The sequence below is a fragment of the Channa argus genome, chromosome 12 (genome assembly GCF_033026475.1).
Source record: "Channa argus isolate prfri chromosome 12, Channa argus male v1.0, whole genome shotgun sequence".
Lineage (NCBI taxonomy): Eukaryota > Metazoa > Chordata > Actinopteri > Anabantiformes > Channidae > Channa > Channa argus.
The window spans coordinates 3,661,772-3,686,466 of NC_090208.1; the positions used below are offsets into that span (position 1 = coordinate 3,661,772).

Here is a 24,695-nt window from a genome sequence, read left to right on the forward strand (position 1 = left end):
GGATTTCTATGGTTGAAATGATCCCACTAAACAGATACACACATCCAACAATACAATCACTGAAAGTTAGATGGAACAAACTTTAAAAAAAAAAAAAAAAAATCCTTTCTACTCTTTCTTGCACTTGCATTTCATTGAATGTAAACACTTTTCTGATAGGACTTTGCTTTGATGTTTTCTCCTTGACTTAGATTCTTGCTGCCTTGTACCTCACTTGTAAGTTGCTTTGGATAAAAGCGTCTGCTAAATGAATAAATGTAAATGTAAAACTAAGTTTTCAGCTTTCACAAACCTGAGGACTCATCCTGGAGAACTGCTCTCACAGCTGCTTCCATTTCAAGATGAAAAGATATTAAACTGCTGCTAAAGTTCTGACATTCGACATTCAACAAAGTTCATCATGAGGAACATGTGGAGTTCCACAGGGAAGTGTTCTGGCTCCTTTACTGTTTCTGATATTGTAGCTTCTTTTTTAAATGGGAACATATGGATCATGTTGGATCAGATCAGAAGTGATGCTCTGTGGTGACATTATCATAATCATTATCCAATCCCCGCTCAGGCTGTGTGTGTGAGGTCATCACCATAGAGACAGGAAGGTCATTTCCTACAGTCAGAACAGGTCAGAATGAAACAGAAGAAAATAGATCAACTGTGAAAATATTGATGTTTCTTTTACAGAATGCTTGATTGAATTATTGATTAATCAGTTGTTTTTGTAAGATGAGTGAATGGTTCAGTGTTACCTGTGGGTTTGTGTCGATATAAAGAAACCATGACGACAGTGGAGATTAGGTATGGACAGAACACCACCAGGTGGAGGACCAGTCTGAAGACAAGATGGAAGGAGATGGGGGAAGGGGGTGGGGGTGTATACAAGTTTGGGTCTGCAGATGTGAGCTGGGTTGTGGTTGTAGGTTTTTCTGTAGAGAGAATCACTTGTTCAGGTGAACTTGTGGATGAAATAGGTCCTGAAATTAAAGTGAAGCTCCTGACCTGTTACGTAGATCCAGCTGGGTGGAGACTCTCCATGACTGCTGATGTGACACTTGTAGAGGCCTTCATCAGACTTGGTAACATGGTGGATGGTCATGTGACCTGTAGGCTCAGTCCCAATAAAGACACCATCTTTAAAGAACTTAGCAGGAAGGTTGGAGGGAGGCCTCTTTGTTTGACAGTGCAGAGAGACATCATGTCCCTCCATCACAGGGAGGACAGGACTCTGCAGGATCACTGCTCCACCTCAACACAGAGAAAAACTACAGCATTTCATCCATTTCCACACAGCTTCATCAACACTAACTCCACAGTCTGATCTTACCAGTGACAGTGATGGTGATGCTGTTACTGGTTGATCCCTCTCTGGACTCACACCAGTAAAGTCCACTGTCCAATGTGGTGGTGGGATTGATGTTACAGGAAAAACCAACTGGTTCTGCCCAGTCTTCACACTCAGCTCTGGTCTCTCTGGTCGTGTTCCTCCTCAGTGTCCATCCAGCAGAGCTGTCGTCCTCCTCACAGCTCAAAGAGACAAACTCTCCAACAAACAGCTGAGAGAAGCTGGGACTCACAGTCAGACAAGCTGTGATCACTGAGATGATGTAACAGTGAGTAAAGAATCACAAAAATTAGAGCACATGGTTACAAAATATAAAAAGTTCTACATATTTTTATTTGCTAAAATTAATTAAAATAATTAATTAATTAAAAAAACTCAGCAGACTTCAACTCAAAGAACCTTAAAATGCAGCGTGTGATTATTTAAATATGGAGTCTATGAAAATCAATATAACATTTTTCTAAATAGGGAGAAAATCATTATAAAGAAAATTTTTAATAGTAATAAAAGCAGTGGGATAATGAAACAAGGACAATTTCTTCACTCAGCAGCAGCTTTCAAAGCCAAAACTGAAGCTAATGACGAAGAACTATAAAGTCAAACACCACAGACGACCAGCAGATGGCTTCAAACATCAGGGTTTTTAAAACCATCCATAGATAAAGACTCAGCTTATCTCTTCTTTGTCACTGAACATGTGCAGACACTTAAACTGACACTTAAACACAGAAATCTTATACAGAGACAGTGGAGTTTCTTCTAGTGTCAGGCAGATGATAGAGAGGAAAAAAGTGATGATCACACAGTTACAGAAAACTGATCAAGTAGAGATCAGTGTAACAGTGAGTAAAGATTCACACAGAGAGACAGTGAACACCAACATCTAACCTTCAACAGTCTCTGTGTTTCTATGACGTCCTGCTGTGTCCTTCACACTAACTCATCTTTCTCAGACACAATGAGACATTTTCAGTCTGTCATAGAAAACATTTACTGACCTTGGTTTGTTGTGCAGATCAGCAGTGAAGTCACAACTAAAGAGAAATGAGAGTCTGGTTTGAGCTGTAATAACTGATCTACTGTGGGAAGCAGCAGTGATCTTCTCTCAACATTCAGACATCAACACATCCAGCAGACTGGACTCACCCAGCAGCCTCTCAACTGATGTTTTGTCCATTCTGCAGCTACCACCACATGTCAGAGTGTCTCTGAACAGCAGCTGCAGGAAACATATGAACAGAAAAGAAGAAGCCACAGATCAAACCACAGATCATGTGGTACAAATACAAAAAGCTCTTTTATTACAAATGAGTACGTTAATTGAAATCACGACATTTACAAAACCTCCACAGATTGATCTAAGAACCTAAAAAGAAATGCAGCCTGTGATCCTTAAAATATGGTGAAAATGAAAATAAAGTTCAGCAGTTTTTACAACTGAAGATAATCAGGAAGAGCCTTAAATTAAAACACCACAGACGACCAGTAGATGGCTCCAAGCATCAGTGTGTTTAAATGACGTCCATAGATAAAGATTCAACTTATCTTTTCTTAGTCACTCAACACATTTGAAGATTTTTTTTATTTTTTCTTGAGGAAACTACAAGCAGTCAGTCAAAACTTACAAAAGTAAAAGGTTTAGGTTCATCAATATCATTGAAATAACAGCAAAGTTATTGAAGCTTTTAAACACCAAACTAATGACTGCTAATGATAGAACTACTGCTAATATGAAGAATTCTAATAATTAAATGTATTGAGTATTTACTGAAACGGGAACTGGACAGAACTGAAAACAAGTTCACACATTTTAATTTAAAGAACAAGAAAAACTCATTTAGCATCAAACTAAAGCAGAACCTGCTTCAGTAAGAAACACAAAGAGGAGGTTGATGGTTTCTTCCCCCATCTTGTTTTAGACACAGTAAACATCCCTCCATCCATCAAGCTTTAGTTCAACTTTCTTTTTATCTGTCTCTAAACATCACATCGTCTCCTCCGTCGTGTATTTAACCAATAACTGATGGTTAATTTCTGAAGAACACACAGTAGAAGCTCTGATGTTCATGAGTTCTTCCCGGTAGTAAGATCCACCAGAACTGTGGCAGAACACTGCATTCAAACACAAGACAATACAAAGTAGAGCGCACTGAAACACCGAGGCTGCCGTCCGCGTCATCTTCCATCATTATTGCTGTTTATTTGGCATTTTCCCACAAAAGTCAACAGATGACACAATAAATCAAAGATTTAAAAAAAGTATTTTTGTTCTCTGTTTATTTTCCTTCTGTCCAAGATTTTAACATCTAAAATTTTACTTCTAGTAAATATATAAACATATGCAAAGCAATACAAAAAAAAATCTAATAACATAATTTTCATTAATGTAAATGATCTGAATAACTAAATGTTTGCTTCAGACGTATACATGTTATTTTATTTCAAATTGTGTTTTATGGCAATGAGTGAATCAATAATTAATCCACATACAATAATGTCCATAACAATCTAAAATATGAGCTAATATGCTGAGGAAATAAATTCATAAATGTTCATCATTCCATCAGTTTCTCACTCACTATGAAACACGATTTCTTTCCTGGTTCAGTTTCTCCCATCAGCTCAGGGTTTCCACTTCAGATCATGTGGTCTGTCAGATGTGTGCCGGCTCACACAAGCTCAACAGTTTGTGATGGTCAGTTTGGGGGTTCAGGGTCTTGTCCAGGTACATTTCCACATATGACTCTACACAGTCGAGCTGAGAATCACTGAAGCTACGGTCGACAGGTGGACAGTCACCACCTGAGCCACTGCTGCCCCCTCACCACAGATCTCAGTTCATCAGTGTTCAGTTTATCTTTTTTACATTATATTAAATATACTTATATATTATTATATTTTTTATTTCTTTTTTCATTCACATTGTAGGAAATTATTAAGAATCACTTCATCACATCAGCTCTGGCATATGCACCTTCCTCTCCCCCCTCCCTCCCTCAGACAAACCTCTCTCTGCTTCTTTGCCAAACCATAGATTACATGTTTCTGTGTTAATGTTTCTCTGTTATCACCAAACCAATGGAGCGTATCTCAAAAACAAAGTTACAAATATTAAAATTTATGGACGAATGGTTTTTAACAGAAAACCTGCATTCAGCTCTTTTTTGAGGAAAAGTTGCTTTGGGCATCAAATGGTGCCAGATACTGGACTTAATTAAACACTGTGTGTCTCACTGAGGTCAAAGGTAACGTCAGCTTTTATATCACATTTATTAAGTGTCTGACAAATGGACAGAACATGATGCCAGAGGAAGGAAAACAAGTTGTTAAACATCCATTCAGGTCTTTATTACATTCTTTCCATTGTTCATTCAACCATCTCAGGTTGAGTTTTTCATATATTAAAATAAACTTTACAGACAATAAAATGTTCAGTTGGATAAAACATATTTACAAACCACAGCTGGAAAATTCTCCAGGATAATCAGATAAAGATAATGAAAGGATGGAAAACAAACTCTATTTCAAATTAATAGGTTTTTAAGAGATGTTTTAACATTAAAGCAGGTGTTTCCTGTCTGATCACTTCCAACAAGATCATGTTAAAACTTTTTTGAATGTAAACTGAAAAGACCTACAAATAAATTACAATAGTAATTTACAATAATACAATATTTTTTTTTTTTTTTTTTTTTTTTTTGTTTATGGAGTGATATTGATAAATTAAAACCTGAACAGTACCTTTGTAATATAAACATGTAGGGGGGTTACACATATGTGAACGGAACCATTTTTATTTTATAGGTTGATTACACTACATAAGCCAAACAAGTTTCAAATTGAAAAAATAGTTTTAAGTATTTTTTTTACATTGTTAAACTTTAAAACGGGTCAATTTGACCCTGAACATAACAGGATCGTTAAGGTTGAATGTTTTCTTCCATTTTACTCAGTGCTTCATTCAAGTTGTGAATCACACCTTTAATTTTAACACAATCTTGACTGTAGCATGTGGTTTTATTGCGTCTCTTGCAGGACAAACATTTTACTGATGATTCATTTCAGCCTAGTTCTGCAAATCTTTCTCCTCACTTGGAGCATCGTGCCTGTACGTTCCAGCATCACCACAACAGACACCACTCTGTTAGCACCTACACAAGAATAATGTCCAACAGTCCAGAGATAATCTTCAGATAAGAACCACAAAGTGTGCTGCACATTTTATTCTATGCTGAATTTATTTTTCATTAACTCTATCAGGATATGAGATGTTGGTCATGTCACACAGTTCTGATCCACATGTCTTAACTGTGGCTCATGTAAATTCAGGTTTACAGATATTATAGTCATCGTTTTCCCCACAACCTTTTCCAGAAATTATAACCATCTCTTTATTTTTCCCAATGTAAAGGTGAAGATTATGATCTGTAGACGAGCTTCTTTCTCTATGCTGATACATCTGATGTTGTTATGAGCCCAACCAGTGTCGTGTCGTCAGCACATTTAAACTTCTTCACTGAGTCATCACAAGTGGTCCAATCATTTGTGTAAAGTCTAGATTTCTGTATGTAGGAAGGTTTTATAGATGAATAACAAGGAATGATTAGTCCTTGTCAGCAAAGACGTCCATCCAGCTTCTGAAGTAATGATTGAGGAACATGGTGCAGAATCTCTTTGAACTGGAAAAGACTGTCAAAGAAGCAGAGAGAGGTGTGTCTGAGGGAGGGAGGGGGGAGAACAAGGTATTTATACCATGTCAGATGTGAGGACTTGACACTTGCAGCGATGGCTTCCTACAAAGTGATGAGTGTGGTGACTCTGCAGACACCAGGTAAGAACCTCCTCACTGTCCACACCTGAACCAATCAGGTTTCAGATCTAATTCACGTAAAAAACTGAACACTGATGAAGTGAGATCTGTGGTGAGGGGGCAGCAGTGGCTCAGGTGGTGACTGTCCACCTGTCGACCGTAGCAGCCCGACTGTGTAGAGTCATATGTGGAAATGTACCTGGAAATGTTATATTTTATTAACATAATTTGTATTAAAATAGAATTTATACTTCTGAAGCAAAAATTTAATTACAGAGTAAATTTTAATTTATTAAAAATATAATTAGATTTGATGTGTTTTTGAGTTATTTAAGTTACGTATGAGTAAAATAAATAAATAGAGAAATAAAATTCAAAACTGAGTAAAGTCACTTAAAACCTTTAGCATCTAAATTTTATTTTACCATCTGTTGAATTTTGTGGAAAAATAAAAAATAAACAACAAACAATTTTTAATAATGTTTAAAAAGAAATCTGTTGATAATAAGTAATAAACGTTAAAAAATAAATTTAAACCATATTTAGTGAAAACATTAGTGTTGTATAAAAGGTGTGTGTGTATTACTAACAGTTTCTTTGTGTTCTGTGTTTCAGAGAGTCTCTCACAGCTGGATGGTAAGTCCCAGTTTGCTCCTGTCTGATTTAGTTAAAGATGATCTTCACACTGTTGTTGGATAGAAATGTTTCAGATTGTGTTTGTGTCAAATCTAGAACTTCAGACTGCAGGTAAACAACACGAATCAGTCATATTTGTTATAAATTTGCTATAATCACGCTGATTCAGACAATTACAAAAACTCATGACTTGAACTGAAACAAAATCAGTGAAAAACATTTCAGTTTAAGAGTCAAGATTCTTTGTCATTTCACACGTTATTTTTTAAAAGCACAGACTGAAATGAAATTTTGTTCCTCATGAGTTTCTGAGCACAAAATAGAAAAGTAGTAATAAAAAAAAGCAATCAACTGTAAATAGGTCACAAAAACACAACACACAGTAGATTAAAGTGACAAATGATTTCAAATTGTAAACAGTTACACTCATTAAGCAGTGGTCCTCTCATGGGGAGGGGTTTATGAGGACGGTGTGAGGGTGCAGTCTATCGTGAGTCTCACAGGAGTGTAGGAGTGGCCTTATTACCTGCTTAGCAAGCAGGTAATATACAGACTGGTTAGCAAACAGGCAAGTTTAGCAGATTAGCAGTTTAGCAGACCGGTAACAGGCCAAACTGATTTATCAGCAGGCTTCAGGCAGGTGATTGCAGACATTACCATGATCCAAATGACACATAGACAATGTCTGGAAGGCTCACTGAAGTCATGCAGGGGACTGTGGGAAGGGCTGGGTTTGAGTCACGGGAACAGGTGTAACCAATTAGGAGAGGTGATGAATGTAAAGTGGCTGAACAGAGCAGGATGTGGAGACAGGTGAATACAAAATAAAAGACCGAGACAGGAAGTGAAACCAAAGGGCCGATCAAGACAAGTAGGGATCACCACGGCAAACCATTGCAGCTCTTCACGAAACTGTGCTGACAAAGTCAGAGACAAAAATTTTAATATTCCACTGCATCAAAGTGAAATATCCCAGGAGTCTTAGACTATATTTTGGTCTCTTTATAAACTTTGGAACCTCCACGATCATCTAAACTACATCTATGTGGGTTTAACTTAAACGCACAAAGTTTACAAGGCTTTAAAGCCAAAATTCTCAACCTGTTTGGTTTGTCTCCAGCTGTGGTCTGTGGCCAGGCCCCACTAAATACTTGTGTTCTGAGAGGAAGCTCTTATGTTACAGATGGTGAGTGTCCGTGGATGCTGAGCAGTGTCGACTGTTTCTCAAGGTGAGACACCTGGGACATGTTCGTGTTTGTCCATCACCACAGTGGACAGTTGTTGTAGAAAAGGACTGGGTCAGGTGGGGAATCCACAAAATACTGAGACAGACGGACTAACAGGTTGTTGGTTTGGTTCGGCACACAGTGATATATTGTTGACTGTAGCTTCAACCTTTGTCCTTTGGGACAGAAACACTGAGCCAGTTCTTTGATCAACAGTCCAACAAGTTGAACCTGTAAAGATCCAGTCCTGGTTTAAAATCAGATGTTTTAAAGTGTTGAGTTTTTCTCAGTCCTAATTTAACTCATGTTATCTCCCTCAGTTTACCCACAGGATGTGTTTGGACCCTCCCCCCAACCCTGTCCAAGTACAACTGTCTGGACAACGAAGGATGTTTGGTGTGAGCTTGTCATGCTGGCCATGTTTGTGCTTTTAAGGGTTTAAGGCCTTTCAGCCACCAGTAGTTTAGCTCTGATTAAGTAGCAGTGACTAACAGCTGTGCAGGAGAGGAGTCACACAATGATCCCACAAGAATAGAAGTTTCCTGTTCAGTCATTTTTTCTCTGAACATTGTTGAAGATCTGCTTCACATGAGGATTTTATTAAAGGAACCTGCATCTCTGAGCTGTTTGTGACTTTTATTTAAATCAGTGATTTCCACTGTGCACGTTCACAAACTGATCATGTGCTGGGGTGTAGCTATAGACCCTCTAGAGGTATAGTAGCACCATCTATTGACAAAAATATGCTACAGCACCAAAGTGTGTCTTAAGAGAAATTATTGTTCCAGTTTCAGGAAGCTTGTCACATTAGTTTATACAGACATTGGACATGTACCAGGCGTGTCACATACAAAGGACTCACAAGGGCTAAACACTCAAGATAGAAGAAGGAAATCAAACTTGACATCCGATTAAGAAAATAACAAGATGTTTTAGGGTTTTATGTAAGACAGACGGGTGGGTGGATTTCAAATAACATTATAAAATGAGCATAATAACAAATACAAAGTGCAGAAAACACCACTCAGCAATAATGGAGAAGCAGTGGAACCCTGAGCTTGTTTCTCTACAACAACATATCTGTTAATCTGTGTTAATTTTTTCTTCTATATATAATATTAAATATATTTTTATATTATTTGATTTTTTTACACGTCACTTTGTAGGAAACCATTGAGATTCACTTCATCACACCAGCTCTGGCATAAACACCTTCTTCTAAAACCTCTCTCTGCTTCTTTGACAAACAATCCTGGCAGCGGCATCTTTCTCACTCTCGTAGCTTCTCTACCTGTGTGCTGCAGGGCTCAGTTCTTGGTCCTCTTCTCTTTTCTGTCTATACTACATCCCTGGGCTCTATCATCCACTCACATGGTCTTTCCTATCACTGCTATGCTGATGACACACAGCTCTTCCTGTCCTTTCCACTGGACGACTCCACTGTCTCATCGCGCATTTCTGCCTGTCTCTCAGACATTTCTTCCTGGATGAGAGGGACACATCTTTAGCTCAACCTCTCCAAGACCGAAGTCCTTGTCTTCCCAGCCAGACCTTCGACGCAACACAGCATCAGCATCAACATTGGATCTACAGTGATTGTCCCACTAAGTCGGCCAAAAATCTGGGGGTCATCATCATGGTGCAAAAAATATGAGCAATAAGGCAATAAAGGTGAGGTAGTGCAGTTCTGAAAAAAATAAATGAGCAAATGCAAAATGTAATTCAATGTAAACAGTTGTGTCCATGATAACAGTTATTTTATGTTCATGGTTGTAAACTCCTGTCAGCTGTTTAGGAGTCTGATGGCAGAGGGGAAGAAATAGTTCTTCAGTCTTGAGGTTCTGCATTTCACACTTCTGTTCCTCCGTCCTGAGGAACAGAAGTGTGAACAGTCCGTGCTGAGGGTGCGAGAGGTCTTTGAGTATGGACGCAGCTCTCCTGTGGACTCTGTGGTAGAGGTCTTCACTGATGTGGACACCCAGGTATTTAAAGTTTAAAGTTCTCTCCTTTCTCATGTCCACTATCATTTCCTTTGTCTTGTCCGTGTTGAGGGTGAGGTTGTTGTCTCCACACCATGACACCAGACTGGCCACCTTTCTCCTGTAGGCTGCCTCGTCACCACCAGCAATGCGTCCTATCACTGCGGTATTGTCCGCAAACTTCAGGATGATGTTGTCCTTGTGGGAGGCGACACAGTCGTAGGTGAACAGGGTGTAGAGGATGGGGCTGAGTACACAACCCTGTGGAGTGCCAATGTTTGTGATGATACTGGCTGAAGACCTTTTACCAATCCTGACAGACTGAGTCCTGCCAGTCAGGAAGTCTTGGAGCCAGTCACAGAGGGTGGGGGGTAGACCAAGTGTGGACAGTTTGTGGGTGAGGTTGTGGGAAATGACTGTATTGAAGGCGGAGTTGTAGTTGATAAAGAGTATCCTGAGGTATGAGTCCTTATTTTCCAGATGAGAGAGGGAGTAGTGGATGGCTGCAGCAATGGCATCCGAGGTGGACCTGTTTGGCTGGTAGACATACTGCAGTGGGTCAAAAGTGTCTGGTATGCTGATCTGAATGTGGGCCAGCACCACTCTCCCGAAACACTTCATAATGATTGGAGTGAGTGCCACTGACTTGTAGTCATTCAGGCAGGTGGGTGGGCTCTTCTTAGGCAGGGGGACGATGGTCGTGGTCTTAAAACAAAAAGGAACGATGCACTAGCTGAGGGAGAGGTGGAAGATGGAGGTGAGAACATCAGCCAGCTCGTTGGCACATGCTCTGAGGGCCCACCCAGGAATGTTTTCTGGTCCTGCTGCTTTGTGGGGGTAGATCTTCCTCAGAGCTTTGTGTACCTGGGTCATTGAGATGGTTGGTGGAGGGGAGGGGGGTTGAGTGGTCCAGGTGTGTGTGAGCCCGCTCTCTGCAGTGTAGCTGGGGGACTCAAAGTGAGTGTAGAATGTGTTGAGGTCGTCCGGCAGGCTGTCTGTTGAGGTGATGCTGGTGGTGTTGGTCCTGTAGTCTGTGATGTGCTGCAGTTTTTGCCACATCAGGCACGAGTCAGCATTAGAGTAGAAGCTGTCCAGCTTCTCTCTTCTCTCGGCCTCTTGGCCGCTGTGATGGCTTTTCTCAGTCCGTACTTCGCAGCTTTGTACTCGGTCTCATTGCCTGATCTAAATGCAAGAGAGCGAGCATGTAGCATCTGACTTCTTCTGATTTGGAAACTTCCTGATTTGTATAGTGGGCACGATGTTATCGACACAAGTGCTGATGTACCCAGTCACATACTCAGCATAATCCTGTATGCTGATGGAAGAGTCCTCCAGAGTGGCTGTCGATTTAAACACGTCCCAGTCTGTCAGAGCAAAACAGTCCTGCAAGGTTCTCTCAGTGTCTGGGATCCAGAGTTTAACCTGTTTGGTGACAGGGTGTGTTTGTTTCAGTCTTTGTCTGTAAGCAGGGTACAGGAACAAAGAGATGTGGTCTGAGTGTCCGAAGTGGGGGCGGGGTGCAGCCCTGTATGCACCACGTATGTTGCTGTAAACATGATCGAGAGTGTTCTTATCAAGTGTGGGAATGAAGTCACCAGCAACAATAAAAACAGCGTCAGGATGAGCCGTTTCTAACACGCTGATGACGTCATAGAGTTTGCTGAGTGCTGCGGTGGACGTAGCTCGTGGGGGGATGTAAACAGCGGCCAAAAACACAGCAGTAAATTCCCTCGGTAGATAATAAGGAGGCACTTCAGCAGTAAAAACTCCACATCTGGCGAACAGTGTTCATCCACCGTCTGTATATCTCCACACCACGAGTTGTTAACATACAAACACCCATCTCCCCCTTTAGTCTTACCGGACGCGGCCCTTCGATCGCCTTGGTGAACAGAGTGAGTCTGTAGCTGAATGGCGTCCTCTGGGACTTTGTCTGAGAGCCAGGTCTCGGTGAAAATCAGGGCGCAGCACTCTCTGATTTCCCGTTGGGTTGTAATCCTGGCTAATAGCTCGTCCAGTTTGTTTTCCAGGGACCGCACATTCGCTAGCTGGAGGCTAGGTACCGGTGGTAGCATGGAGCCCTCCCCTCTTGCCTCACTTGCATCGCCGTCTCTGAAGCGCTCTCCTGGGGTCAACTAACTCACTCAAGCCCGGTGCTTCGTTGCCCCCGGGGTGGTTTCAATGGTGACTCTGGGAGCGAACATGAGTTGTAGCAGAATACAACTAGTAAAGTCAGTGTGTTGTGAGTTGGTGATGTCCAGTAATGGCTGTCGGTTGTATGTTAGCAGTGCATGACACTTATGTACTGCAGAAAATGCAAGAAACACACAAGGAAGACATTTCAGCGCGGAGCGAGCAAACACGTCTGCCTCGGAGGGAGCCATGTTGAGTCGACTGATTTTTGTTTTTGTTTTTGTATAGAACGAGGGCCATGTTTACGGCGTCATCTACAGATCTGTTGGCTCTATAGACGAACTGCAGGAGGTCCAGAAGGTGTTCGGATCTCAGTAAAAAGAAATTACGTATTTTTGTCTTTTATATATTATTAAGTTAAATACATAAATATACTTATATAATATATTTTTTTTTACACGTCACTTTGTAGGAAACCATCAAGTTTCCATTCTTCTCCTCCCTCCCTCAGACAAACCTCACTCTGCTTCTTTGCCAAACAATAGATCACACATTTCTTTGTTAATGTTTCTCTGTTATCACCAAACCAATAAACTGTTTCTCAGAAACTTATGTTTTTCCAGGAAACTTGCGTCAGCCATTTTCTGACCAATAAAGCAGCTGGACACCGAGGAAAAGTTCCTTTTGGCATCAAATGCTGCCACATGCAGGACTTAATTGGACACTCTGTGTGTCTCACTGACGTCAAAGGTAACTTCAACTTCAAGAACCGAGTCCAAAGTGTCTGACAATTGGACAGAACATGATGCCACAGGAAGGAGAATAAGTAGGTTAACACCAGTTCAGCACCTTTCAATTCAATTCAACTTTATTTAGCGCCAATTCACAACAAAGTCATCTCAAGGCACTTTACAGAATAAAGTCAAGGATATAAAGATGTATAAAGAGAACCCAACAATTCCCCCTGGAGCAAACCATAGGCAACAGTGGAGAGGTAAAACTCCTTTTAACGGAAAAAACCTCCAGCAGAACCAGGCTCAGGGTGGACGAACATCTGCCTTGACCGGTTGGGGTGAGTGGAAAGGGGAGAGAGAAAAGAATAGAGCAACAAAAAGCAACAACAAAACATCGGGTAGGTTGTAGGATCAGAAGCTGCACACTCGAAGACACACAGCTTCAAAGCCAGGGACACCTGCAGAAATGGACAGAGAGAGGGGGAAAGGGAAGGACAAAGACAACTACTGGAGAAAACACAGAGTTAATGTCATACAGTGGTGACAAGAAGAGGAAAGGAGCTCGGTGACTTGGGGGGTGGGTCCCCCAGCAGTCTAAACCTTTAGCAGCATAACTATAACTAAAGATCAGCTTTATTAAAGAGGAAGGTTTTGAGCCTAGACTTAAAAGTAGAGAGGGTGTCTGCTTCCCGAATCTGAACTGGGAGCTGGTTGTCTGATTTTAGAAGTAAAAAATTGTGGGACATCCAGGCCTTTATGTCTTGTAGGCTTGAAGCTTTATTAACTGATTATTTTCATCTGGTTCCATAGATAAATATAACTGGGTATCATCAGCATAACAGTGGAAATGTATGGAGTGTTTTCTAATAATGTTGCCTAAAGGAGACATATATAAAGTAAAAAGTATTAGTCCTAACACAGAGCCTTGTGGAACTCCATAGCTAACCTTTGTGTGCATGGAGGATTCATCATAAACATGAACAAATTGAAATCTATCAGACAGATAAGATTTAAACCAACCTAGTGCAGTTTTTTTAGTTTATAATGATTAACTCCTCTTGTGGTCGTTTTTTGGTTTATGTAATTTAGTTGGTCGGGGAACAGACACAGTCTCTATAGGTATGTGGGAGTTGTGGGGGGGTGACGGTTGTATGGACACTCCAGAGAGGTGTGTAGGACTGGATCTCTGCATCCTAGGCTCAACTCTGGATTGTCATATTTTTGGTTGTCTAAAAACCAGCCATATTTCTGGATAAGAAAGCTGCACCATCTAGAGTAGGATGGATGCCATCTTCCTAATCAGCCTAGATTTTCCCAAAAAATGTTTCCAATTGTCTATGTAGCCCACATCGTTTGCTGGACACCACCTAGTCAGCCCGCGTTGAATGACGACATGTCGTCACTGGTAAGATTTGGCAGGGGTCCAGAGAAAATTACGGAGTCCAACATTGTTTTGGTAGAGTTACACACCGATACAATGTTAATTTTAGTGACCTCCGATTTGCGTAAGAGCTACAATTAATCAGTAAACAGTCCTTTGGTAGAAACCCAAGAGTGTGCAAAAACAGGAATTGACGCAATACACTTACTGCACGAGTCCAGCACAGCTAATTCTGCTGAAGAGCTACAACAACCTTTAAGGTGGAATGTTTTCTTCCATTTTACTCAGTGCTTCATTCAGGTTGTGAATCAATTAACACACCTACAACCATGTGTTGCATGTGGTTTTATTGCGTCTCTTGCATGACAAACATTTTGCTGATGATTCATTTCAGCCTAGTTCTGCAAATCTTTCTCCTCACTTGGAGCATCGTGCCTGTACGTTCCAGCATCACCACAACAGACACCACTCTGTTAGCACCTACACAAGAATAATGTCCAACAGTCCAGAGATAATCTTCAGATAAGAACCACAAAGTGTGCTGCACATTTTGTTCTATGCTGAATTTATTTTTCATTAACTCTATCAGGATATGAGATGTTGGTCATATCACACAGCTCTGATCCACATGTCTTAACTGTGGCTCATGTAAATGCAGGTTCACAGATATTATAGTCATCGTTTTCCCCACAACCTTTTCCAGAAACTATAACCATGTCTTTATTTTTCCCAATGTAAAGGTGAAGATTATGATCTGTGGACCAGCTCCTTTCTCTATGCTGATACATCTGATGTTGTTCTGAGCCCAACCAGTGTCGTGTCGTCAGCACATTTAAACTTCTTCACTGAGTCATCACAAGTGGTCAAAACATTTGTGTAAAGTCTAGATTTCTGTATGTAGGAAGGTTTTATAGATGAATAACAAGGAATGATTAGTCCTTGTCAGCAAAGACGTCCATCCAGCTTCTGAAGTAATGATTGAGGAACATGGTGCAGAATCTCTTTGAACTGGAAAAGACTTGAACTTGGTTTGGTAAAAAGACACAACAATGGTTTAGTTTGATGTATTGCTTGTCAAAGAAGCAGAGAGAGGTGTGTCTGAGGGAGGGAGGGGGGAAAACAAGGTATTTATACCATGTCAGATGTGAGGACTTGACACTTGCAGCGATGGCTTCCTACAAAGTGATGTGTGTGGTGACTCTGCTGACTCTGCTGACACCAGGTAAGAACCTCCTCACTGTCCACACCTGAACCAATCAGGTTTCAGAGCTACTTACTGCTGTGTGAGGGAAACACTGGGGAACAAGTAAAACCTCTTAATCAAGTAAAATACTAGCTGCAATACTAATGTTCCTTTAGATCAAAGTGAAAGAGAGATGAAATCTATCTTCCAAATATCTGATTTCATTATGGATCATGTTCACACTTTGGTTTTATAGAAATATCAGATCATCAGGATGTTGGATATGTTTTAGTTAGGGAGACAGTATTGATAAGCAGGAGACTCCAATATTTCTACAAGAAGTTGGATGTTTGTAATAATTACTGCTAAAGACCGTGATGAGAAAACAGGAATGAATGATTCAAGATGAGTCAGATCAAATGAACATGTTTATTAGAAACTTTAGTGTCGTAGAAATAAAAGTATTTGACATGACAAACTGTCCGTGTGTGTTTTACTACAACACTCACAATACTGAGGTTTATTCTCACTGGAACAGGAGCTTTTTGATTTTTAGGAAAAAAAAATTTCGAAATTACATTATTCACAATTTGCACTTGCTCCTTGCAAATAATGTCTAAAATAATTTCAGCATGTGCCGCAAGATTTTAGAAACAATGCAGCTTGACAAGAAATATTATCTGCAAATATAATAAAAACACACATTGTTTATGATGAAAGAAACAGTAACAACTAAATGTTGGTTTATGAACCTTTTTTCTTTTTACTTTTCTGTAAAATGTGCTTGAATGAGTTTAGTAATAAATGTTAGAGATGATAAAAATCAATCCTCTCCTGTTTCCACTACATGTCCAAATGTTGTACAAGAAGTATCAGAAAAGCCTCAACAGTTTCTTTGTGTTCTGTGTTTCAGAGAGTCTCTCACAGCTGGATGGTAAGTCCCAGTTTGCTCCTGTCTGATTTAGTTAAAGATGATCTTCACACTGTTGTTGGATAGAAATGTTTCAGATTGTCAGAGGTTTGTGTCAAACCTTTGGAGCAAATCAGCTGCAGTATTTCCACAAATGGATTCAGACAATTCCAACAACTGATGTATTGAATTAGAACAAAGTGTCAACACATTTCAGAAGAAAATCACTAAATCATCACTAAGAGCTTGTAGGTTCATTACTTCTCTGAACATTGTTGATGATCTGCTTCAAACTTGACTTCCTGTCATGTCCAGGCTCTGTGATGGCTCTGACCCATTTCAACACTTGGATCAAATCAGTCATTGTCTGTGTTTTCAACTTGTTGCAGCTCATCACACAAAAACCTTTAAGACTCCACTGCATCAAACTGAGAAATTAATCTATGTGGGTTTAACTAAACAGTTGAAGTTTTCAAGGTTTTAAAGCTCAAATGTGTCTCCAGCTGATGTCTGTGGCCAGGTCCCACTGAGTAATCGTCTTCTGGGACTAGGCGTGAAGGTTACAGATGGTAAGTGGCCGTGGATGGCGAGTCTACAGAAGGATGGACGTCATGTGTGTGGTGGGACTCTGGTGAACGAGGACTTTGTGCTGAGCAGTGCCGACTGTTTCTCAAGGTGAGACACCTGGAGTCATGTTCTCACATGTTTTAAAGTGTTGAGTTGTCCTCAGTCCTAATTTAGCTCATGTTATCTCCCTCAGTTCAGCCACAGCATCTGATTGGACCGTGGTCCTGGGTCGTCAGAAACAGAACGGCTCCAACCCCTTTGAGGTGAAACTGAATGTGACAGACATCACTCTAAGGAACCACACTGGGCCTAATGCAGCAGCGCTGCATCTGGAGACCCCCGCCCCCCTGTCCGACTCCATCCTGCCCATCTGTGTGGACACCGGACGAAACTTCAGTGTGGGCTCCACGTGCTGGGTTGCAGGCTGGAGCTCCGGGGCAGGAGGGGGTGAGTCCCTGACACTAGTCTGACACAGTAATTTTAACTGTCTGCATCATTTCACCTCTTTCCATCAAACATAGTAAAGTTAGAGAGATAATTACAACCTGCTTCTGATGCCACTTGTCACCATTTTCTGATTCTCCCAACTTTAGTGGAACAAGTTCTGCAGGAATTCCAGACCTCTGTGGTGGACTGTGAGGACACATCGAGTGACAGCATTTGTACAGAAGCTTTGACACTGGAGCAGGTGAATAATCAGATTAGTATTATTATTATTGTTCCTACACACAGTGTGTTGGTGTGTGTTTGTATTTTATCAAAGTGTCTGTTGGTCCTTTAAAGGGTCAGAGGTCAGGGTCAGATTGACCATACTGGACTTGAACTTTTCCATATTTCTTCTTTGTTCAGGGGTTTTCTGGAGGTCCGTTGATGTGTCAGCAGGATGGTTCTTGGTTCCTGGCAGGAGTGTTAGTAGCTGACAACAAACTCAACAATGGAACACAAGAAGTAGAAGGGAAGTCTATCACAAACAACTGGTTGGTCTTTCCCCAACGAGGTATCTTCCGAATCTTCAACACAGCAGTGTAGATGAAGGATTCTATCATTCGGCTTCCACTAACAACTAACTAATGTTTTCATGGGTAAAAAGTAGTGTCATTACTTGATGGGCTTCTTAAAACTATAGTTTCCTATTCTGACAACACCCTGAATATCAGTGAGGATGATGCTGCTCTCCCTATTTTTTTCTCCATGTGTCTCCACTTGTTCAGATAAAACCTCCAACTACACCTGATTTCCACCATGTGTCTGACACAAATGTCTATAAAGAATTAATTATTTTAGACACAGTCTGATCTTAAAGCTCCTCTAATAATCCACATAGCAGAGTGTGTAGAGTAGTGAAGTTGTTCAATCAGACATCCAGGGTTCCTGCAGCAGACGTTCATGTTCTCCACTGCAGTGTGAGCTGCTGTTCACCTTGGATAGAGCAGAGTCTTCTTTCATCCACCAGTAGTTTAGCTCTGATTATCCAGCAGTGACTAACAGCTGTGCAGGAGAGGAGTCACACAATGATCCCACAAGAATAGAAGTTTCCTGTTTCATTTCTTCTCTGAACATTGTTGATGATTTTAATAAAGGAACCTGCATCTCTGAGCTGTTTGTGACTTTTACTTAACCAACAAAATCCACTGTGCACATTCACAGAATAATCATTGAATAAACTAAATCAAATTACTGATTCATTTATTTTGACTAGAGGGGAAAACAATTAAAGCCACTTCTTAATATAATCACTGCAGTGTAACTCCACCACCACTATGACCTCAATAATGAACACATAGCATTTAATGCAGCTTGTGTTAGAATGAGCCATTGCTTTGCTGCTACAGAGCTCGACACTGTGAGTGACTCAGAATAGAAACACCCACTGATTCCCAGTATTTCATTGTCACTTGAAGAGTTCACTGGGTCGACACTGTTGTTCATCATGTTTGTTTCCTCCTCCTTGGTTGTTCCAACTGAACCTAAACTCTGAACAGGACAGAGCTGAGCCACTGTACAGAATCTTCTTCAACAGCTTCCAGGTTTCAACCGGTAATAATGCTACAAATATTGGTAGAACTAAAACTGCTAGTAGCTATAGGGGCAAGGAAACAAATTAAAATATCATCTAAAAAAGATCAAATAAAAAAATAATATAAATGAGGGTAAAATGCAAAATCAATGACTAATGACAACAACAATAAGTTATTAAGTATGAAAATTAATGGAACCATTAAAAAGCTTTTCACAACAATTCAGATTTTGTACAGTTGCAAAATCCCACAGCTAAAATACATGTTACATTAGTCACACAGAGCATGACAGTTTACTATACTGCAAGTGGCACCAAACAGACTTCAAAGTAAAGTGAAAATGTCCATAAAACTACATCAATGGTCAAAACTCCACAAAAAAGCTCAAAAACGTAGTGACATTAAAATCAAAGGGCTTCAGACACAAAGACGAGACTCAAAGGTCTGTGTATTATCCATTCATTCTGGTTTTAGATCAGATCTAGAAAAATAACTGAACTAAAAACTGGTCCAGAGTTTTGTTGAGACATTTTCTGCCCTTAAATATCCAGGATCTATTAGCAGAAATCTAATGTATCATTTATATTCACGTTTTCATCAGGGTGTAACCACCTGGAAATAATCATTCAGAATGAAGCTTTTGTGTCTTCATAGAGCCACAGACCGTTTGTGGAGGTTAGGTACTCAAAAACTGTACTTAAGTAAAAGTACAAATACACAAATAAGTTTACTCTGGTAAATGTATAAGTACCAAGTAAAAGTAAGTAAGTACATGATTTATGGGGCATGAACTAAGTAATGTTACTAGACATAAATGATGGTCTGAAGCTGGTTTAACTATGATCTGATGCTTTTTTCTCTTGTATTTCAATTCAATTCAATTCAATTCAACTTTATTTATATAGCGCCAATTCACAACAAAGTCATCTCAGGGCACTTTACAGAATAAAGTCAAGATTATAAAGATATATAAAGAGAACCCAACAATTCCCCCTGGAGCAAGCCATAGGCAACAGTGGAGAGGAAAAACTCCCTTTAACGGAAGAAACCTCCAGCAGAACCAGGCTCAGGGTGGACGACCATCTGGCTTGACCGGTTGGGGTGAGTGGAAAGGGGAGAGAGAAAAGAACAGAGCAACAAAAAGCAATAACAAAACATCGGGCAAATTGGTAGGACCAGTAGCTGCACGCTGGAAGACACACAGCTTCAAAGCTGGGGGACACCTGCAGAAAGGGACAGAGAGAGGGGGACAGAGGAGGACAAAGACAACTACGGGAGAGAACACACAGAGTTAATGACATACAGTGGTGAGAATTGCGGGGTGAGAGGAGAGGAGAGATGGTCAAGAGGAGGAAAGGAGCTCAGTGCATTGGGGGGTGGGTCCCCCAGCAGTCTAAGCCTATGGCAGCATAACTATAACTAACTATATGCTTTATTAAAGAGGAAGGTTTTAAGCTTAGACTTAAAAGTAGAGAGGGTGTCTGCTTCCCGAATCTGAACTGGGAGCTGGTTCCACAAGAGAGGAGCTTGATAGCTAAAGGCTCTACCTCCCATTCTACTTTTGGAAATTCTGGGAACCACAAGTAGGCCTGCATTCTGAGAGCGAAGTGGTCTACTGGGATGATATGGTGCTATGAGGTCTTCTAAATATGATGGAGCCTGACCGTTCAGAGCTTTATATGTAAGAAGCAGGGTTTTAAATTCTATTCTAAATTTAATTGGAAGCCAATGGAGAGAAGCTAGTGAAGGTGAAATATGATCTCTCTTGCTAGTTCCAGTCAGCACTCTTGCTGCAGCATTTTGGATTAATTGCAGGCTCTTTAGGGAGTTACTGGGGCATCCTGAAAGTAGGGAATTACAGTAGTCCAACCTAGAAGTAACAAATGCATGGACCAGTTTTTCGGCATCACTTTGAGACAGGATGCTCCTAATTTTGGCAATGTTCCGTAGGTGGAAGAAGGCTGTTCTAGAGATTTGTTTTATATGTGACTTAAAGGACAGATCCTGATCAAAAATAACTCCAAGGTTCCTTGCAGTAGCACTGGAGGCCAGACTTATGCCATCTAGGGTAACAATATGGTTGGACATCATATCTCTGATATTTTTGGGCCCAAATACTATGACTTCAGTTTTGTCTGAGTTTAAAAGTAAAAAATTGTGGGACATCCAGGCCTTTATGTCTTGTAGGCATGCTTGAAGCTTTATTAACTGATTATTTTCATCTGGTTCCATAGATAAATATAGCTGGGTATCATCAGCATAACAGTGGAAATTTATGGAGTGTTTTCTAATATTGTTGCCTAAAGGAGACATATATAAAGTAAAAAGTATTGGTCCTAACACAGAGCCTTGTGGAACTCCATAGCTAACCTTTGTGTGCATGGAGGATTCATCATTAACATGAACAAATTGAAATCTATCAGACAGATAGGATTTAAACCAACCTAGTGCAGTTCCTGTAATTCCAATTTCATGTTCCAGTCTCTGTAATAAAATGTTATGATCAATGGTATCGAATGCAGCACTAAGATCTAACAGAACAAGTATAGAGATGAGTCCATTGTCTGAGGCCATGAGAAGATCGTTGGTGACTTTTACCAGTGCTGTTTCTGTACTATGATGAACTCTAAATCCTGACTGAAACTCTTCATACAAATTATTCCTATGAAGGTGATCACATAATTGTTTTGTGACTACTTTTTCAATTATTTTAGAAATAAAGGGGAGATTAGATATTGGTCTGTAATTGGCTAAAATACCTGGGTCAAGACAGGGTTTTTTAAGTAATGGTTCAATTACAGCTACCTTATAGGCCTGTGGTACATAGCCTGTTTCTAAAGATAGATTGATGATGTCTAATATGTACGTATCTATTAAGGGTAAAGCTTCCTTGAGCAGCTTAGTTGGAATAGGGTCTAGCAGACAGGTTGTTGGTTTAGATGAGGTAATAACTGAACTTAACTCAGAGAGATCTATGAGTGAAAAACCGTCTAAGATGGATTGCGGCCTTATCCATGATTCTAGCACTGCTGTACATGAAGATCTATCTGTAATTTTTGGGGGGAGGATCTGGTGAATACTTTCTCTAATAGCTACAATTTTATTCATAAAGAAGGTCATGAAGTCATTGCTGCTCAAAGTTAAGGGAATAGTAGGCTCAACAGAACTATGGCTCTTAGTCAGCCTGGCTACAGTGCTGAACAGAAACCGGGGGTTGTTCTTGTTTTCTTCTATTAATGATGAATAATATGCTGTTCTGGCATCACTGAGAGCTTTTTTGTACGTTTTTAAACTATTTTTCCAGGCTTTTCTAAACTATTCATGTTGTAACATCATGTTGTCACAAACAGTGACAGTAACAGTCTAAGAGTTCTGTTTTTTCAAGAATAAAATACTGATACAACCACTGAGAAAATGTCCAGAGAGCAAGTGATAAACTCAGGAGCCTCAGAAATCTTTGAACGAGGACAAAACCTAAGAGTAAATGTTCTTTTCCAAGACAAATCCTGCAGCTTGACAGTCTTCCTGTGTAGAACAGGGTTAGTGCTGCCCTCTTGTGGCTGAAAGTAGCAGTTAATAAAATAAGTTTTATTTCCACCACTGATCTACAGGGATTTACAAGTTAAGGAGCAAACAGTAAATCTTACAGTAAATTTCTCTTATATTTGTCTGCAATTTAAAGCTTTTCTCAGATTATTACACTGTTTCTCAGATAATTACAGTGTTTCTGAAGCAAAGTAACTGTGGGCAGTTTGGGGATTTTATCCACAAGAGCAAACTCTGTAGCGGATTGTTGCCTTACAGATAATTTGGTATTTGGTAACAAAACCACTGGAAATTTTGACATATTTTAAATAATGACTGATCTTAATTATCCTGACTGCTGCAAGAACTAAATCATTTCATGTGTTTTCAATCTCAACCAAAGTTGATGGAAAGGGGAAAGTTGGGTGAAGATGAAGGCTGCTTCTTCTTCTTTATCGATTCCTACACAATAAAGTTAAAACATTTAATTAAAATGAAATAAAAAACTTAAAACAAACCAAACATGTGACCATTTTTCTCCAATAAAAATAGGCTAAATGACTCATTACAATATTGGAGACGTGTGATGCTAATTACAGGAAACATTTTGAAATATCACTAGAATCCAATCATTTAAAATCTTTTCTAAGTCGGATTTTTTTCCTTTTTTTATTCCATTCAGTATTTAAGTCTGCAACCAGTTCTGGAAACAAAGTACAAGTGCTTCATTACTGTAGTTAAGTATATTTTTCATGTATCTGTACTTTACTTCAGTAGATTAAATTATGGCTCCACTACATTTCTAATATTGTTGCATTACATGTTACAATCATATAAATTTACACATATTTCACAATTAACCACTTTCTCCACAAGCGACACAGGAATCACTTTATTAAAGCAGGTGCAGCCTGTTAGTCTCTCCATCAGCTTTAATTAAAAGACTCATATTATCAGCAGTACTCAAAGTCAGCCAGTACTCAATAATTTTACTCTTTGGCATATTGTGCTGAGTTCAGCCTGTCTACAGAGACCTGCATTCACTGTGCAGGAGCAAAAAAAACATTGTAAAATATGTCTTCAAATGTGAAACAGCCACATGCACTAGTGCTCAGTGGGGTTACGACCATCCACTGTGATGACTTGGATCAGATGCAAATAACAAAATGTTGCTACACGAGAAGCAAAGACCTTTACACTAATGTTGTGTCCTTTTTAAGGGATTTCTGTGGAAGATCAAGATCAACGACTTTCGTCTTGTCCTTTCAGAGGTTGCTACCCCCCAAAAAAAGCACTGATCCACAGAAAGAGAAACAAATAGTCGAGTACTTTTCCTAGTAATGTTTAAAGTAAAATATAAATCATGTCACATTTTTTATACATTACGGAGCAATTCAGGATTTTATTTGACTGCAGCATGTTCTGCATTATTCTGTTTCATATTTCCTCATTTTGGCTTCAGGTCCACAGTCCACTTGGCCCGACAGTCTTTTTCTCCTATGTTAGACACAAGAAAACTAAATGTACATGTCAAATCTGGAAATTGCGATGAGACATGTCAATAATCACCATGTTAACAAGTTATGTGCATCTGTGGTGATCAGTTAAATTTCTGTAGAGATTAGTACCAACCTTTCTGACATGTTACCACAGTGGATTGAATTAAGTAGAAATGCATTAGTCAGAGACACTTTGTTTTATCATCCAAAGACACAGTAATCATGTCATTTGTGGTTTTATATCGTGGCAACTCATGAACGCAGCCGTGACCAATGTGGTAAATCTTTCAGGTGGTCAATTTGCCTAAAACTCCACCATCGTTTTCACACCAGTAACCAGCTACATCAGCAAGTGCGTTGATGACGTGATCTTCTCCAAGACCATCACTACACGCTCCAACAGGAAGCCGTGGATGAATGCTAATGTGCGTGTGCTGCTGAAACAAAGAGACTCTGCCTTCAGAACAGGGGACAAGACGGCCTTAAGAACAGCAAGGGATCATTGGAGTCTCTCTGCCCTCTATTATGCACATTTACACCACACGCTGTATCCGCAAAGCCAACAGCATTGTGGACGACCCCACTCACCCATCACACACACTCTTCACACTCCTGCCATCAGGAAAGAGGTTCAGAAGATTTCGGGCCGCCACATCCAGACTGTGCAACGTTTTTTTACCCGCAAGCCATCAGGCTCCTCAATACACAGAACTGAAATGGAACTTACACAAACTACAACCCGAACTCAACACACA

General features: G+C 40.0%; 2 protein-coding genes across 2 annotated transcripts; one reads left to right on the top strand and one right to left on the bottom strand.

Moving 5' to 3' along the window:
* Positions 1-674: 674 nt before the first annotated feature.
* On the bottom strand, positions 675-1,639 carry LOC137138054 (Fc receptor-like protein 5). Its single transcript, XM_067524960.1, has 4 exons — positions 1,636-1,639; positions 1,322-1,591; positions 997-1,242; positions 675-923 (listed from the first exon to the last, which is right to left on the bottom strand). The coding sequence occupies exons 1-4, from the start codon at positions 1,637-1,639 to the stop codon at positions 703-705; spliced, it is 741 nt and encodes a 246-aa protein (XP_067381061.1). The 3' UTR covers positions 675-702.
* A 14,637-nt stretch (positions 1,640-16,276) lies between these two features.
* Positions 16,277-18,494, top strand: LOC137138055 (transmembrane protease serine 6-like). The gene is made up of 5 exons (XM_067524961.1): positions 16,277-16,355; positions 16,835-17,006; positions 17,092-17,345; positions 17,492-17,586; positions 17,748-18,494. Exons 1-5 carry the CDS (start codon positions 16,277-16,279, stop codon positions 17,925-17,927), a joined length of 780 nt encoding a protein of 259 aa, XP_067381062.1. The 3' UTR covers positions 17,928-18,494.
* The last annotated feature ends 6,201 nt before the right edge of the window (positions 18,495-24,695 follow it).